This window comes from Kogia breviceps, chromosome 8 (genome assembly GCF_026419965.1).
Source record: "Kogia breviceps isolate mKogBre1 chromosome 8, mKogBre1 haplotype 1, whole genome shotgun sequence".
Lineage (NCBI taxonomy): Eukaryota > Metazoa > Chordata > Mammalia > Artiodactyla > Physeteridae > Kogia > Kogia breviceps.
Window position 1 is genome coordinate 113,086,162 of NC_081317.1, and position 16,730 is coordinate 113,102,891.

At 43.1% G+C, this 16,730-nt stretch overlaps 1 protein-coding gene across 4 annotated transcripts in view; it reads right to left on the bottom strand.

Moving 5' to 3' along the window:
- GALNT7 (polypeptide N-acetylgalactosaminyltransferase 7) overlaps positions 1 to 16,730 on the bottom strand; it is a 118,117-nt gene that overhangs the window by 19,805 nt on the left and 81,582 nt on the right. For 2 of the 4 annotated variants that reach the window (XM_059071075.2, XM_067040057.1), the window contains exons 3-6: positions 7,368 to 7,534; positions 2,900 to 3,030; positions 2,570 to 2,649; positions 490 to 672 (exon numbers count right to left, since the gene is read on the bottom strand). In XM_059071075.2, the coding sequence (XP_058927058.1) occupies positions 490 to 672; positions 2,570 to 2,649; positions 2,900 to 3,030; positions 7,368 to 7,534 (561 nt within the window). Of the gene's footprint in view, positions 1 to 161; positions 345 to 489; positions 673 to 2,569; positions 2,650 to 2,899; positions 3,031 to 7,367; positions 7,535 to 16,730 lie in introns of all 4 variants that reach the window. The other 2 variants (XM_067040056.1, XM_059071074.2) reach the window with 1 other exon arrangement.

Below are 16,730 nucleotides of genomic sequence, written 5' to 3' on the forward strand. Positions count from 1 at the left end.
TTAAACCTCTGAAACAGCACGAAGAAAGAAACCCTTTCAGAATCTGAGACGGCATCTACAGGTTTAATAACAAGTTTCTTTTGTTTTTTTAGCTTGGCAAGAGGTTAATAGGTTAGCAGCAACTGGAGAAAAGAGAAACAGGTAAGTGATTCAGTGATTACCGATATGGTTCAGTTTTTGTCTTTCTCATTCTCTTCTCTTGAGGGGTCAGAGGCACCCGTTTCCAGAGCATACTCCAATCCCATGCTCCTCGGGCATACCCATCTTCGTCACCACCCCCTTGGGGTACAATTTCATAAGTGTTGCCATTTATGACATCTATAATCGGCACAGTGCAAGTGGCTCTGTATTGTGTTCATGATGGCGGCGAAGATGAAATGCAAGGGCGCGTAGGGACCCACATGTTTACACGAGTACATGGGGAAGGAAAAAAAAAGAAAAGTACGTAGGTAAACGTTCCACGTAAGAAAAGGAAGTAGTAATCTTTACCGATAAGGTTCAGTTTTATGTTTTCTTTTGGCCTTTTCCTTGTGGCTTAGAGGAATACGCTTCCATAGCAAACTCCAGTCCCAGGCCCCTCGCGCAAAACCATCTTCATCCCCACCTTGCTGTGGCTCAATGGAATAATCATTCCCATCTATGTAATCTATCAGAGGCACAGTGCATGTGGTTCTGAAACATTTACAGAAAATGAAAAAGCATGTAAGAACCCCAAACTGACTAGTTGAGCATGCCTAACTAGATGATCTCCTGTCACTGTGGGTTTGCCTTTTTCTCTCCCCCACTGGGGGATTTTCATATCTAATGGGAAGTGAATGAATGCTCTGAAAAGTTAAGGAGGCTGTTTTCTTAAGGGAAGGAGAGAGGAGCTGTCCCTGGGCTCACAGACACACGCCACGGACAAAGAGCCATGAACCTGAACTTCATAGGATTTCCTCATTTTCACTGTGGTCCTACAGGCAACACTCTCTTGGTAAGTTCCCATTATTTACCAGATCTCCCTGCCTGCTATTTTCCCTCCTTACCCCTCCATTAAGAATGAGTGTGTGTGTAGAAAGGTAACACCTGCGACACGTTCAGCAATGCTCCCAGCGCTTTGCTGCTTTCCACTTCTTTGGAAGCAATGACTGGGAAAATCTGTTTCTGTACATTTACTTGATCTTCTTTTCCTACTTCTTTTCTTGGGAAAAAACAACTTTTCTTTTATTGCACACACACACACACAAAAGTACTGTATTGTATTCCTGCTTTTTAAAAAAAACAAGGAAAAAAATCCCTCAGAACCTGCTGAAGGACACATAAATAGTGGCCTGAGAATCTGGAGCAAAAAAATATCATAGGTTTTATGTGGGCTTCATGAAAATGCTAGAACTATATGACCAATCGGGTGGAGAGCCGGCTCTACAAAGATAATCGGTAACCTGCTTGTTCCATCGTTCATTTTATCAGAAAGAATTTTAGAATGCATATCCTAAAATGGAGATTACAGGTTTTTACAGTCATGTTAAGGTGCTTTTTAGATGTTTAGAGACCAATGAGAAGGGGAAAATCAATGGGGCTTAGAATTTTGATACAGGGGAAAGGTACTTCATTCCCCCCAGACAGTGGACTCCCACGGCCGAGTGGAGGGTCCCTGTGGTATGACCTCCCTCACCACCCCGAGGACTGCCAGCTTTCAGCAGGAGAGGTGAAGGCTGGTTCTCTCTCCTTATGATTCTCAGATTTCTAAGTATGCGGTGGAAGGTGTCCCAGAGAGATCTCAGTTGGGTAGTTTATAAGCTGCCTGATTTGGGGCAAACTAATTAATTTCTCTTAGCCTCAGCAGCCTCTTTCGTACAAAGGAGGTAATAGTATCTACCTTGCAGGGCTGCTGCGAGGGTTAAATCAGACAGCACGTGGAAATCGTGTCTGATAGATGCTCTGATGATAAAATCCTCCCAAAGTTCTTCCTCTGACTCAGGCCATTGCCACAGGGACATGTCTTATTTCTTCTAGATTCTGAAATAGTCAGGATTCTGGACTAAAAGCAAGGAAGGCTTTGGGAACTAGAAAACTGGTGCTGCCCACCTACTGTTTCAGACCTGCTGTAAATTGGTGATCACCACATTTCCGTAGGATAGTTGTCTGCTTCTACACTTTAAAGGTCCTATGGGAAGCCAAGGTCTTGCCACAGGTAAGAGCTGGCCCTTACTGTGTAAAATAATCACTTCAAAGGGCATAAAACAACCCATAGGCAGATCTCCAAAGCATGCTCCTTCAAGCCTTTAGAATGTTACCACAGTGTGCGGGAACAATTAATATTACTCTTAGAGCAAAGCTTTTGTAGCCAGAGGAAGAAGATTCTGAGTGGGATGCCCTAGGCTTATCCCAAACGTCTAACTGCCCGCATGTGAATCAGCCCCAAGTAGCCACCTAGATCCACCCAGGGGAAACAACTAGCTCAGAAATAATGCTCAACATACAACTTGATGCACTGAATGGAACAGGAATCAGAAGAATGGGAACATTATTTGTCCTAGGATGAGGTTTACTTTTCAACCAGGAGAGAAAAAAAGCAAGGTAATGTTACCTGTCCTTAGATATGGGAGCTACGAGTGGTGCATACCAGTTAACTGCCACCTCACAGTGGGCATCGAGGTATATCAAAACCTGAAAAAAAAAAAAAAGAGGCAGGGTGAAAGAAAAGTCACATACAGCATGACATGTATCACGTACAATTTAAAATTAGATGCTAATGTAAACTGGCTATTAGAGTCAATTTTGATATACAAGTTATCTGTTTAAGGTAGCATTTTCAATTTAAAAAAATTAAAGATTAAATGGGTACTTAAAAATGTAGATGGAACTTTTAGTTACCGAATCCAAAATGTTGACATAATAGGTATCAAATGTGTCCTACCTGTCCAAGTTTAGCCTTCTGGGCACCGATACTTCGTGCCTGAATTAAACCTTCTCTTCTCTCATTTCGAAATACCTTGACTAGGCCATTCCACAGCTTAATATAGTCATCCAGTTTTTCCTTTAAGTGTTCTATGAATAAAAAATTCATTCAACATTGTAAATTATATTTATGGCTAATAAAGCACTTAAACTATTTTTTTTAATTAACTAATTTAATTTGGGCTGTGTTGGGTCTTCATTGCTGTGTGCGGGCTTTCTCTAGGTGTGTTGGAACGGGGGCTACTCTTCATTGTGGTGCGCGGGCTTCTCACTGCGGTGGCTTCTCTTGTTGCGGAGCACGGGCTCTAGGCGCGAGGGCTTCAGTAGTTGTGGTGCACGGGCTTCAGCAGTTGTGGTTCGTGGGCTCTGGAGCGCAGGCTCAGTAGTTGTGGCGCACGGGCTTAGTTGCCCCGCGGCACGTGGGATCTTCCCAGACCAGGGCTTGAACCCGTGTCCCCTGCATTGGCAGGCGGATTCTTAACCATGCGCCACCACGGAAGTCCCCACTTAAACTATTATTTTTCTCAAGAAATGAGGATAGGCAACAGGTCCTTTGAATACTCAGTAATTTTACACAGACCATATTGAATGTTAAATGTATAGGGAAGTAGGGTGAAGTGTATCACTCGAGTTAAATTTTGAGCTTAATATACCTACAGAGAACTAGCTAGCCTGAGAATTATCAAACCTCTCTCTAAACATTAAATAAATGATGACTATGCCGACTGACATGAAAACTGAAAAAAATCAAATGTTAATATCATATCTAGAAGCTTTCAGGCACAATACTTTTTTTGCTTTTGGAAGAAGCAGTGGTTCGGGATTTCTGAAGATGTACTGCCTATAAATAACATTACATGGCCTTCGGGATCCACACAGGGTATAGGTTAATATTTGTTTCTGAGCCATCTTTCTACTACAATCAGTGTTGAAGGGAGTAGTCTTGGTGTGGTGATGAATATAGTTCCCATCCAGTTGGCAAGTAACAATAAAAGATCCCATTTTCTCTGTATTTTAAGCATCAAGTGTCTGTATATATGTGTGTATGTATATATTTATAAATAAATCTTTACATATTTATGTAATAAATACATATATAATTTCCACACATATGCATGTGTATATATGTACACACACACACACATATATGTTTTCAGTTTGGTAGAGAAAATTTTGTGTTATAAAAACAAGATACATTTGCCAAACTTTCCATCTTGGCTTCCTAGTTTGCAAGAGAACAGTTTTTGTTTGTATCACTCTGAGCCAATGAAACTGACTCATCACAGCCACAACTAATTCCTGGATCCTTAAAGATGTTTCTTGAAGACACAAAAATTATTTTTAAGTTGTTTAAAATTTTGGCCCATGAATACGAAAACAATCCCCAAAACAGCTGTATTTAGTGATGAGCCAGTGGTTAAATGGGCAAATCAGGCTGTACACTTAATACTTTACTCATTTTTAAGGAGCTTATAATTGGCAAGATACCCACACATGGGTATTCAAAATTGAGAAGAAAAAATTTTCCATTCTCTACTTTGGTGTCCAGTTTTAATGAGAATTATAAATAAAATTCTCATGCTGAATTACAATGTTTCCCCAGAAAGTCTTGGTAATTTTCCCTTCAATATAAGGTTTTTTTGTTGCTGTTTTTTTTTTTTTTTTTTAAAAAAGCTCTTACCTTCCTATTTTTTTTAGTTCTGTACAGTCCTAAGTTTTTTTTTCTAAAGCCCCGTCTGACTTGCATTAGGTACTTTTTTGGATATGTGATCTAAATATGGCTAAAATAAATTGTTGCAGCCAGAAACGAGTTGATGGTGTGCTCTTTAAATTTAGATTCTAGTTAAGATGACTTTGGCTGCCCTTGGGTCTCACTACGGTGGACAGATCAGTGCCCCGAAAGAGCACGGCCCCTGCTGGGGAATGATCAATCCTCCCCAGCCCCAGCCGGGACTGCACGCTGGGCCACCTGACTTGCTGTGGCCAATGAGAAGCCGGCGGAAATGATGTGCACTTGTGAGCGGAAGTGCTCCCGCAGCTTCCTTCCCTGAGTGCTGCGAGGAGGACACGTGGTCCCTGTAGCCCTTTGCCCAGTGCACAGGTGGAGAGGAGTGTTCTCTGTTCAAAGGCCCCAGCCCCTTACATTTTGAGGACATCGTAACTTCCAGAAACCCGAGAGTTCTGAGCAGCCAGCTCTTTTGTGAGGTTTTATATAAATTAGTTAAGTATTTTGTCTTTAAAAGAAAAATTATAACCTAGAGTTTTAATTACTGAATATATTGGGGAAAGAAAACAATCCAAGTTTTCACTTAAGTCAGATTTACCAAATGCTGTATAGTTTGAGGATAGGACTGAGAGATGTTCAAGGGTGTTTTGAAATTGGGAAGAGTAATTAAAGACCTTCTGTACTTCTGTCCAAGAGTAGCCCCAGTCAATGACCCTCCCCACGCTGTAAGCTAAGCAGACCCTATATGTAATTGCTTTTAAAATGTGTTACAAGAGGCTGTTAGAGATTTGTAACAACAGAAGCACTGATCACAAAAAAATTAAACTGTACAAAACACTTAAGCCCCCAATTTTGTTCTTTCCTCGGGCCAAGCAAGAAAGCAAGATTTTAGAATGGGAAACACCTTTTGGTGTATCTTCACTTTTTTTTTTTTTTTTTAAAGACTATTCTGAGTTTTTTAACTTGTATTAATAACATAATGGTTCTTAAATTCAGTACAATCATAGACACGGGATTTCTCCAAGTTGTTTTTGTAGACTTAAGTTTTGCTAAATCTAAGACATTGTTGGCACCAACAATATCACTTAAAAACATATTTTCAAATATTTATTTGAGACAGGAATAGTATTCTTTTTTTTTTTTTTTTTTGGTGGTACGTGGGCCTCTCACTGTTGTGGCCTCTCCCGTTGCGGAGCACAGGCTCCGGACGCACAGGCTCAGGGGCCATGGCTCACGGGCCCAGCCGCTCCGCGGCACGTGGGATCTTCCCGGACCGGGGCACGAACCCGTGTCCCCTGCATCGGCAGGCGGATTCTCAACCACTGCGCCACCAGGGAAGCCCAGGAATAGTATTCTTAATGAAAATGATCCCATTGTAGAAAATTGCAACCAAGATGTCTAAGCTAAAGGCATTTGATGACTGAAAATTTAAAGTTATACATTCCCTGCTGTAATTAAAAATGATTAGTTGAAGCAAGTGGTAGGTCATATTTCTGTTTCTCTCCATGCTAATATATGTATACAAGATCAAGATTCTGGTTGTGTCCTTGCAAAAACAGCAGAGGTTTATCCAGACTGCAAGAGTTCTAAATTAAGTTTGGAGGAAGCTTTTGTAAAGCCATTTTGAATGGTATTTTCATGCTGCCCATGTTCTGACTTCTTTTCTAACATTATATCCAGTGGTATCACTACTTATACACAAAAACTCTCTGCAAAACTCATTTGCCAAAAAGCAGATATCCTGTTGTTATTGAGTTGTCTGTGCTCTTTGGTCAGTTTTCAAAGGTTTCAACTCAGTTTTATGACAAGCAAAGAAGAAGAAATAACTGCCCAGACTTGGGTTTTAGCAGCATAATTACATGCTGCTTTGGGGTCTGAGCTATAGCATTATCTATCTTTTGATATTTATGTCAATAAGAAGATATATTCAGCTTACAACAACGGATCTATTTGAAGAAAAAAATTTAACTTAAAAACCCCCACTTATCTGGAAAATCACTGCTCCATCTCTCTCTAGCCAAGCTGAACCAAGACTAACCGATGTCTCCCTAAATGTGTTAGAGCTTGCTCCATAAAGAGAGTAAAACATAAAACACAATTTCCTTGTATGCAATATCCTAAATCAAATCTAGAACAAAATAAGCTTTAGTAGGTACTTTCTTTTATAAATAAAAATAGCCCATGGTTTCTGGTCAAATTCAAAATACACTGAAATGCAAAATACAAGCTATTAAACAGGTATATAGGTTTCAGTATATAGATTTGGACGGAGCTTTGGGTGGCATTACAATATACATGCCATTGCGTTTTTTTCAGTCATTCAATAAATTACCTCCACGATTAAATTTTTATAAAACCCAATGCCCAAAGAACTGGTATAGTATAAGACCGTGGTTAAATACACAGACTTATGAGCCTATAGATTTGGATGCAGCTGTTAATTACTATCTCTGTCACCGCTGGCAATTGACTTAACATCTCTGAGCCTCAAGTGCAAAATGAAGATGAATAATATGTATCACAAGGCTTACTGTCAGAACAAAATAATTCACATACAATGTTCAGCACAGTGCCAACTTGTTGATAATAGATGCTATCGATAGATGCTAATTACTAATTTCTGAAGACTATTTTGAGATCACCTTTTTGCAATTGCTAATGATTATTTTATAGACAAAATGTCGATTTCCATAGCCATTACCTTTGTTACTGAAATCGTCAATTAACACGATTTCTGCTAAGTATTTCCTTGGAGTCCTTTTAATTACGCTGTGAACTGTTCTCATGAGGGTGGACCACCCTTCGTTATGGAAGACGATGACGATGCTGGCCGTGAGCAGGTTCTCGTCATAATGCCAATACTTGCATCTACAAAAGGAACATTTCATCGTATTTATTCAGAGGTAATCGGCAATGTTTGGTTCCAAACTCACTGTGGCTACGTCTTCTGATTGGATTAAATATTAGTGCCTTAACTAAGGTAAGTGAATGAAATACACTTTATATTTTAACAGAAACCCAAGGCAGAAGAGAGAAGCTCCTATGAGATGAAGTTACTCATATTCAAGCTACTTCTTCACCAACCAGCACTTACTGCGACAAAGAGAACTAATTTATGAGTTTATGCTTCTCAGCTGGGGATGGTATTAAGGTTTGTTTTCCATGACTTCAACCTCAGTTTATTTTCTGCTTTAAAACTTGAGCTTCTGGTGCAAGGGATTTATTTCACTTGCTGTGAATAAACCACTGTATAACTGTGTTTGAAAGCTGTCCTGTTCTAATATGGCTAAAACATTCAGAAAAAACATGAAATGGGCTGAAGTGCAGCATACGAGAGACATTCCAAAATTAACTGTTGGATGAATAAACAAAGTTCTAATAGTGTTTCGAGTTATTAGACTGACTAAAGAAGGGTCTTTAACCGTTTTATGCAAAATTACTTCAAATAACTGTAGCAGGAATAAAGTTGCCGGAAACCTTTTTCTAGGTGGAAAGAACCCCCCTGGCTCCCCACACGGTCGGCCCTCCATATCTGCTGGCTCTGCATCTTAAGATTCAGCCAACTGTGGATCAAAAATATTGGGGAAAAATTCCAGAAAGTTCCAAAAAGCAAAATTTGAATTTTCCATGGCAACTATTTACATAGTGCTTACTTTGTATTAGCTATAATAAATAATCGATTGAAAGTATACAGGAGGGTGGTGTGTATAGGTTATATGTAAATACCATGCCATTTTATATAAGGGACTTGAGTATCCACGGATGGATTTTGGTATCCAAAGGGGTCCTGGAACCTATCTCCCAAGAACGAGGTACAGTTGTGTGTATATTATGCATATACAAGCATACGTGTATACACATGTATGTGCGTATGTACACACAGACACCCACTTTCTTCTGTGTGGTTATGGGAGAAGAACAAGACAGTAAGAACACGACAGATGAATGAGAACAATCTGAGACCCATGTTCTTTCTGCAGGAGTTAGCTTTCAGAACTAGCATCTGGTGCCTATTACCTTCTCCTTGGTAAGTGGAAGGGAAAGATTTTTTTTTTTTTTTAATCCCAAAGCTTTTCATGGAGGAGTAAAAGAGCTTGTTCCCAAGATTAAATTTAAAACCATGAATGCAGCAATTAACATTATCAGCTTGATAACCTATACCACCATTATCTGAAACAGGACCTGGCCCAAGAGAGATGCAAACAATGTTTTCTCCGGGTGTTTACTTCCCTTTCAACTGTCTGTGTTCTTAGAGGTGGTTTTTATACAGACTGAGTCTGGAGTCCATTAAATCTTATTTCTTACATCTGCATTTTCTTGTTAAAGGAGTAGTAAGTACCTGCTACGTTCTGAGCGAGGCACTAGCTCAGCATCAAGGAGCAGACACAGTCTCTGCCCTTATGAAGCCCACCGCGAGACACGGAGCAAATATCTGCACTTTCTCTGCGTGTGACAGTGGGGAAACCATGGTGCTTTGACAGGTGGCCCTCGTTCAACCTCAAGACAGGTGGGCAGGAAGGCGTCCTGGAGCCATGAGGTGAGGGTGAGACCAGAAGGATGATTTTTAAGAAGTACTGACACCGAAGAAGTGGGGAGGAAAAGATAAAAGCACACAGTGAATTGTGTGCATGTGATTCCGATAAAAAATGAGTAGACAGAAGATCCATATCTTTGGAAGGTAGAATTACAATATGAAAAAAACTGAAGAGGAAAAGTTACAAAAAAGGGCACTTGCGGTATAACTGCAAATACCAGCATATACTTATTATGTGTCAGGCACTGTTCTCTGTGCTTTACTTTTATTAACTTATCTAACCGCCAACATCACTAGGAGGCTAGTGCTATTAATGTCCCCATTTTACAGATGAGGGGACTGAGGTCAGGGATAAATGACTGCCTAAGATCACTCAGCTAGAAAGTAATGAAGCCAGGACATAAACCTAGGCTATCTTGGGTTTGTAAGAAATCTTGTTAAAAGTAAAATGAAAGAAGAAGAAAAAACACTAGCTATACCTGTCTATGAATGGCTAAGAATTGATCTAAGGTCTAAGAACTGATACTGACATTGAATATAATGTCAATACAAGGCACACATCGAGCTTATCATTATGTGATGGGAGCTCTGTCCCCTCCCCCTTTCCCCTGCCCTTTGTGGCCTGGAGATACCCCAGGAATGGGGAAGGGGGTCGGGGCATGGTAGCCTTCGGCAACAAAGAGGGCTTTTCAAGGTTGGGAGGGGCCACATGCTCTCTCAGGGTACCAAGTTAAAAAATACAGTAACGGAGGGATGCAGATTTTGAAAGAAGATGCGATGAGTGTTTCTGGAGAGAAACTAACCTGGGCAGGTGTGTCTAATTTTGAAAGGGTAGGGACAAATGATCTAAATGATCTCCCTCCCCGAAACTGCAAAAACAAGCAAACGCTCTGATGGAGATTCAGGCAACAGTTTTCTTCCCTGAGTCTAACCACTGGGCCTAAAGAAGCAGAACTGGATGGGACAGACACAGATCTTGATTTACAACAGACACCAGAATTGGTGAAAATATTTAAGTCATGGAAGGAGATTTGGAACTTGCTGATTCCTAAGGCAAAAGATGACAGCTTGGGGAAAGGAGCCAGATGAGGACTTTGAATGGGAAACTGCAAGGAGTTGGGAACAGAGGGAATGAAGGCGGGGAGGAAGGGGGAAAGTGAAGACGAGAGGGGGCCCACAGGGGACCCCTTCCTGTCCCAGGGACTGCTTGGGCAGGCCGTCCATCGGAAGGAAGGTTTGGACGTGCTACCTTGCATTCCTACAGGACAAGGGGACAAGAGGTGGTAGAGAGTGTGTTCCCAATTTCTCCATCTTCCCTCACCTCTGTACGGTTTGGAAATAACTCCAAAGGTGTAAACTAGGTTATGTGCCAGTAACGACCACTCTTGGTATATATGCTTGCTCTGGCACGCTCCACATGGTGCCACATTTGGGAGGCAAGAAACCAGAACGGTATGAAGGCAGGGACGATGGGTGGCTTTAGCTCTTCTCGCCTGTAATCTCTACCGGGTCCGCACTCCCGATCAGCACAATCTAAACTAAAAACCACATGCTGGCCACGTGTGCAAGCTTTTAAGCAAGTGCCCTGGTTCCAACCGGGTAGCTGCATCTCAACTTCTTCCTCTGGGGCAGAGAGTTGAGGGGCTCAGGTTTATTTCATGTCCAAGTGACCAATGTGTTGGAGAAAAGGGGGAAATTCTTAGCAAAGCAGAATGACTTGGACCAGAAATTCTCTAGCTCATCATGGCTGATTCCTAAGGCAGGAAGCTACAAAAACCACTGCTTTGTGTATTTCACAGAACAAGCCGCAGGACCGCTATCTGCCCAGGTCGCTGGTGGCCTCCTGTGGCCCCGGGCTCTCTGAAAAGCTTGTATCTGTCCTATTTCCATTTCCCCTAGCCTCCTCTGGTAGGCAGTTTCCTGGCATCCCCACAAGCAGTGGGGGTCAGCTGTCCAGTCCTTACCCATGACAGCTCAGCTGTCCGTGACCATCAGACAGTCACAGCGCAGTTGGAATTCACAGTTCCAAACGGCCAGCGGCTTCCTAAGGTTACACGGTTGCTGGCCTCCGCAGCAACCGTGGATAGTGTACAAAAACCCTGGGGCGGGAACCTTGGACGACGGCTTCGAGAACAGCTCCATCTCTGCCGCCCCACTGATGCGCTGGCTTATCTTGTGTACTCACAAGCCAAGCAAGTGTGAAGGGCATGCTCTCCACGAAGACGGGTACTTCACAGGTGGCAGGTGCCAGAGTGGCTCCACGGGTGAGACTCTGTCCCTGTGGTGGGGACGAGAGTGGCACCAGGGGCCTCGGGCCAAGGGTTTGGGGAGCACTGGCTGATCGGCAGCAACAGGAAGCCCCCCTGCGTGCAGGAGTCTGGGGAGATTCGATCCCAGGGTGTCCAACAGCTGACTCCAGAGCTGGCTGGGAAGAATTTGAGGGACCTAAAATTCTAGCACAGTGGGTTTGAGCCAAACAACTGGTATTTTTCGTATTAGTTACTGTGATCCCATTTCATCCCAGGCTGAGGAAATGCAGTTCTACTGGCTCGTATGGTACGTACACGATTCATACCTGAATCGTCCTGCGGGGGCCCCGCCAGACCACATGATTTGCTCAAAGTCACAGCTAGTGACAGAGGCAAGATTTAGAAATGAAGCCTTTAAGATTCTTTCCCCTACACCACAGATTTACCGAGAATTACTCACCAATATAGACTTAAAAACAAACAGGAGAATGAATTCTTTATTTTTGCTCGACACCCAGGGGATATACAGCCATGGACAGACGGCTGCTCTCCGCTCTGTGGGGTGACTTGTGCCTGATCCCAGGGCTGAGAATACCAACTGCATCAGGGCACACTGGGAATGCTGCCTCTGTTGCCGGGGAGCTGTCTGCAAATGATCTTTCTTTTCTTTTCTTTTTTTTGAAAAGGAAAACGTACTCGGACAGATGTGTCCACTTAATGATCTGAAATGTCAAACCACAACTTAGGGAAAAAATCTGGCAGGGAATCCTAGTACTGGACATATGTTCCTGTACATTTCTCCAAAACTCCCTGGGAAAAGAGAAAGAATATTTCACAGTGGAAGCCATATGCTTCTAGCTATATTGGACTCTCATTTCACACACGCGCTTTCATGCCATATTCTGACTTTACAGAAGCACCAGCTTAAACACCAATATATCTAATCTGAGACAACCACCACTTCCAGGAGTGGAGATCTGGGTGCTACGGCATGGGTGTAAACGACGCCAGGGGCATCAACCAATACAGGTTTGCATCTGTAACTTATTTTTATTTTATTTTATTTTTTAATAGAACTCCATATTGGAGTATAATTGCTTCACAATACCCTGTTAGTTTCGGTTGCACAACAAAGTGAATCGGCCATATGCATACACATGTCCCCATATCCCCTCCCTCTTGCGTCTCCCTCCCACCCTCCGTGTCCCACCCCTCTAGGTGGTCACAGAGCACCGAGCTGCTCTCCCCGTGCTATGCGGCTGCTTCCCACTAGCCAACTATTTAACGTTCGGTAGTGTGCATATATGTCGATGCTACTCTCACTTCGCTCCAGCTTCGCCCTCCCACCCCGCGTCCTCAAGTCCATTCTCTACGTCTGTGTCTTTATTCCTGACCTGCCCCTAGGTTCGTCAGTACCATTGTTTTTTTTTTAGATTCCATATATATGTGTTGGCATATGGTATTTGTTTTTCTCTCTCTGACATTAGTTTATGCTGCCCCTTATTCCACAAAGGACTTCAAGCAGCTCACAAAGACACACAGAACACAACACTATTACAAAACTCTCAGACAGGAGGGGGCAAGGATGGATAAAGAAAGAATGAGAAGAAAAAAGAGGAAGCAAGAACGAGATCTTAAAAGTGGGTATGCCCTGTGTGCATGGTCCTGGGGCATCATTCGCAGAGAAGACACTCAGGAGGCACCCCCTGAGCTGGGCGGCAACGTGGCCTTGCACCCCGCCCCCGCCCCATACTTCGAAGGGATGGGCCACAATTTGGCTTGAATTTTCTAGCAGGGAAACCTGGTCAGGACTGTGTTGAACAAACCAGTTGTTACTCTTGGCGTGAAGACCCGCTGGGATTTTGTTTCCAGGGGGCCTCCTTATGGTAAAACGCAGTGATGAGCCTCCCTGGGCTGTCTTCCTGGAGGCTGTCAGTGGAGACCAACGGCACTGCACCAAAACACAAGTCAGTGTAACAGTTGCGCGGAGACCAAGTTTGGAATTTAAGTTCAACACTGATTTGAAGATCACACTTTGCAAACATTCCTTAAAATGTTGACTGAGTATTTGTAGTGAGGTGGATGGACCTAGAATCTGTCATACAGAGTGAAGTAAGTCAGAGAGAGAAAAACAAATACCATATGCTAACACATATATACGGAATCTAAAAAAGCAGTACTGATGAACCTAGGGGCAGGACAGGAATTAAGACGCAGACGTAGAGAATGGACTTGAGGACACGGGGAGGGGGAAGGGTAAGCTGGGACGAACTGAGAGAGTGGCATGGACATATACACACTACCAAAGGTAAAATAGCTAGCTAGTGGGAAGCAGCCTCATAGCACAGGGAGATCAGCTCGGTGCTCTGTGACCACCTAGAGGGGTGGGATAGGGAGGGTGGGAGGGAGGGAGACGCAAGAGGGAGGAGATATGGGAACATATGTATATGTGTAACTGATTCACTTTGTTATACAGCAGAACCTAACACACCATTGTAAAGCAATTATACTCCAATAAAGACGTGGACAAAACTGTTTACTGAATCATCTCCTATTCCGTGTCAAGGAAGTCGCCTTGACCACGTGGAGGGCCCGAATTTCCAAAGGCAGATTCTGACCCTGGTATTGATGGAAAAAAAGATATAAACTTACAGGGCAGCGTGGTGACTTTAGGCTGGACTGAGCAAATAATTTCCCCACCAGAGAACTGTTAGGTGTTAAGGGAGTTATCGATATAGGCCAAAGAACGTTTATTTATGGAAGGTCTTAAACACTGGCTGATACTAATGTTCCTACAGCAAAATGAGGATATAAATACACTAGATCATTTTTTGAAGACCCAGCTATAAAACTCTGAATACAGATGTGGAAAAGAGTACATAATGTACAACAGTTAGCAGAACAAGCAATTTCTGGGGCTATAAGAATATATGCAGTATGTTCAGCGATTTAGCTTCATAAAGGTATTAAAAAGACATGTTGCCGGTTTAGCACGTAGTATAACTGATACATATGTGATGTTTAATAAATACTGTGGAAGAGGAAGTGGGTAATGCTGTTCCTAGAAATCATTAAAGTAGTCTCCTTCTTTTCCTATATTAACTGAATTATCTTCTCTCTTACATCTTTGCTTCACTGTAATCTTCCGGAAAATCAAATCCTCCAGAACTTAATAAATCGCCAAAAGTAAGCTGAAGTTAGTTATCACAAAGGTTATGCTCAGAGATGGGATGTTATTGTAAAGGTAAGTTAGTGACAGGGAGTGTTCATTCTCACCCTGAAGAAGGCAGACAGATGCCAGGAAACCACCACTTTGGAAAACGCGGTAGCTCATTAAACTCTGGCAAAGGAACTCAAGGACTGAACAGCTGTGAGATCACAAGTGAGGTGACTTATCAATTTGTTAACTTTTCTCCTCAGAGGCCCTGGGTTTCTAATAGGCGTACAGATGGGCCACACACAAGGGGGGACGGTTACCAAAAAAGAAAAGAAAAAGGAAAACGGCAGCACGAATCTGATCTGTGTGGGGTGGCAGCTGATAGAGCAGCGGGGGACCAAGGGGTGTGCTGGACGGTGAGAAGAATCCAGGAAACGCCACCAGGCACGAGGAAAGGGTTGCTAATCCTTTGTTCTGGCTGGTCCACGGGGATCCGTCCTGCTGAATAATCCTCCTGCGGCGCAAAGGCAGGGCCAGTAGCTCGGTCATCACAGCAGTGTCACAGCAAGCAGGGGGCCGGTGAGGGAACCTGGTCCTCCCTGCACGGCGCGTCTGCGTGAAAACTCCTGCCTGGCTGCGAGGTGATTTTTATTTTCTTCTTCTAAGCTTTCTATTCTATATATATATATATATATATATATATACTTTCCTCTTTCAGAATATTTAGGAATAAAATTGATACTTAAGACAAGTACAAGTGAACAGAACATCACTTGCTAGCTTCGAAAGCTTCACAAGCATCTAACCCCTGGGCAAGAGGTCCGTCCTGGTACCTCTTTTCTAACTAAAACCATCCCATGAAGGCTTCCCAGACCTGGAGTTCCCTGTTTCCCACGGCATTCACCCAGTGGGCAGCTTTGCCCCACTGCATCTCTTCTAAGCAGCGGGGGGCACATTTTATAAAAACATTACTATTTATACCCATTTGCATTTTGATTCAATAGTAGGATATTGGACAGATTTGCAAATTAGACTGCAGGTGCCTGTGTTTCCCTGCTGCCATTTTTCCCCCCTGATACCAGCTGGTTAATTGTGCCATCGAATCCCATCACCCTGTTACACTGGTAGAGCAGGGGGTGACACAGAACGGGGTGCAGGAGCACGGCTGTCCCCAGAGCAGACACCCTGCCCGGGGGGGGAACGGGAACGGGACACACACACAGAGATGTGAGAGCTCGGGGGGGAAGAAATCTTGTGTGAGGCCGGCTGCCAGCTCGTGGAGGTTTATAAATCGGAACAGGAAAGCCAGCTCTTCCAAGTGCCAGGACAGTGTTTCCAGCATTCCTGAATAAGTATGTTTAATTATCAGCATTTTAGACATGAAGTATTTCATGTGGTAGAAAAATTATACTTCTTCAAAGTCCACCCAAAGTCTCAGAAATCAATCCTAAATATTCTGAAGCAGTTTTTAAAAATTGTATACATTTTGCAGCAGTTGAGATGTGCTCAGTTATGTTGCTCAGGGGTAAAAAGGTTTGCCTTTTAAATTCCTCTCAATACCCTAAGTGGACATCACTGGTTTAACACATACACCAACCCCCAGTTCCCGCACTCTGAGCCCCTCAGACAGGCCTGGCCCTGTGCCCACCGTGCTTGCCCGGTGTCTGCCGCCCGGAGATGAGCTTCATAGCACCGAACCCCACGATGACCTTTTATAGGCCTTCGTGAGCAAGGAAGCCGTTTCTGCAGCTTCCTCATTTCCTAAGACAGTAGGATGCAGAAACCATTTTCCCCCTGCAATTTCTATTCACAAAACACTGTCATTTAAAAAAAGGGCATTTTTTTCCCCCTAAGCTGCTAAACTCAAGACCTCAGAGGAGCAATTTAATCGAACCCTGTGGCTATGTAACGTCTTGTTTTCCGAAGCTGATGCCAGTCTGTTAAGCCTTTCTTCTGAGGAGCACAGACAACCATAAGGGTTACCGTCAGAGTTGAAAGGGAACAAGGTTGACTGTATTTACCTCCAAAGCATTCCCACTTTAACTTTAAAGATTTCTCCATGAAAGGAGCCATAGCCATTCGTACTGTCAATAGCAGTACTTTCCTGTACCTCTGCAGAATTGT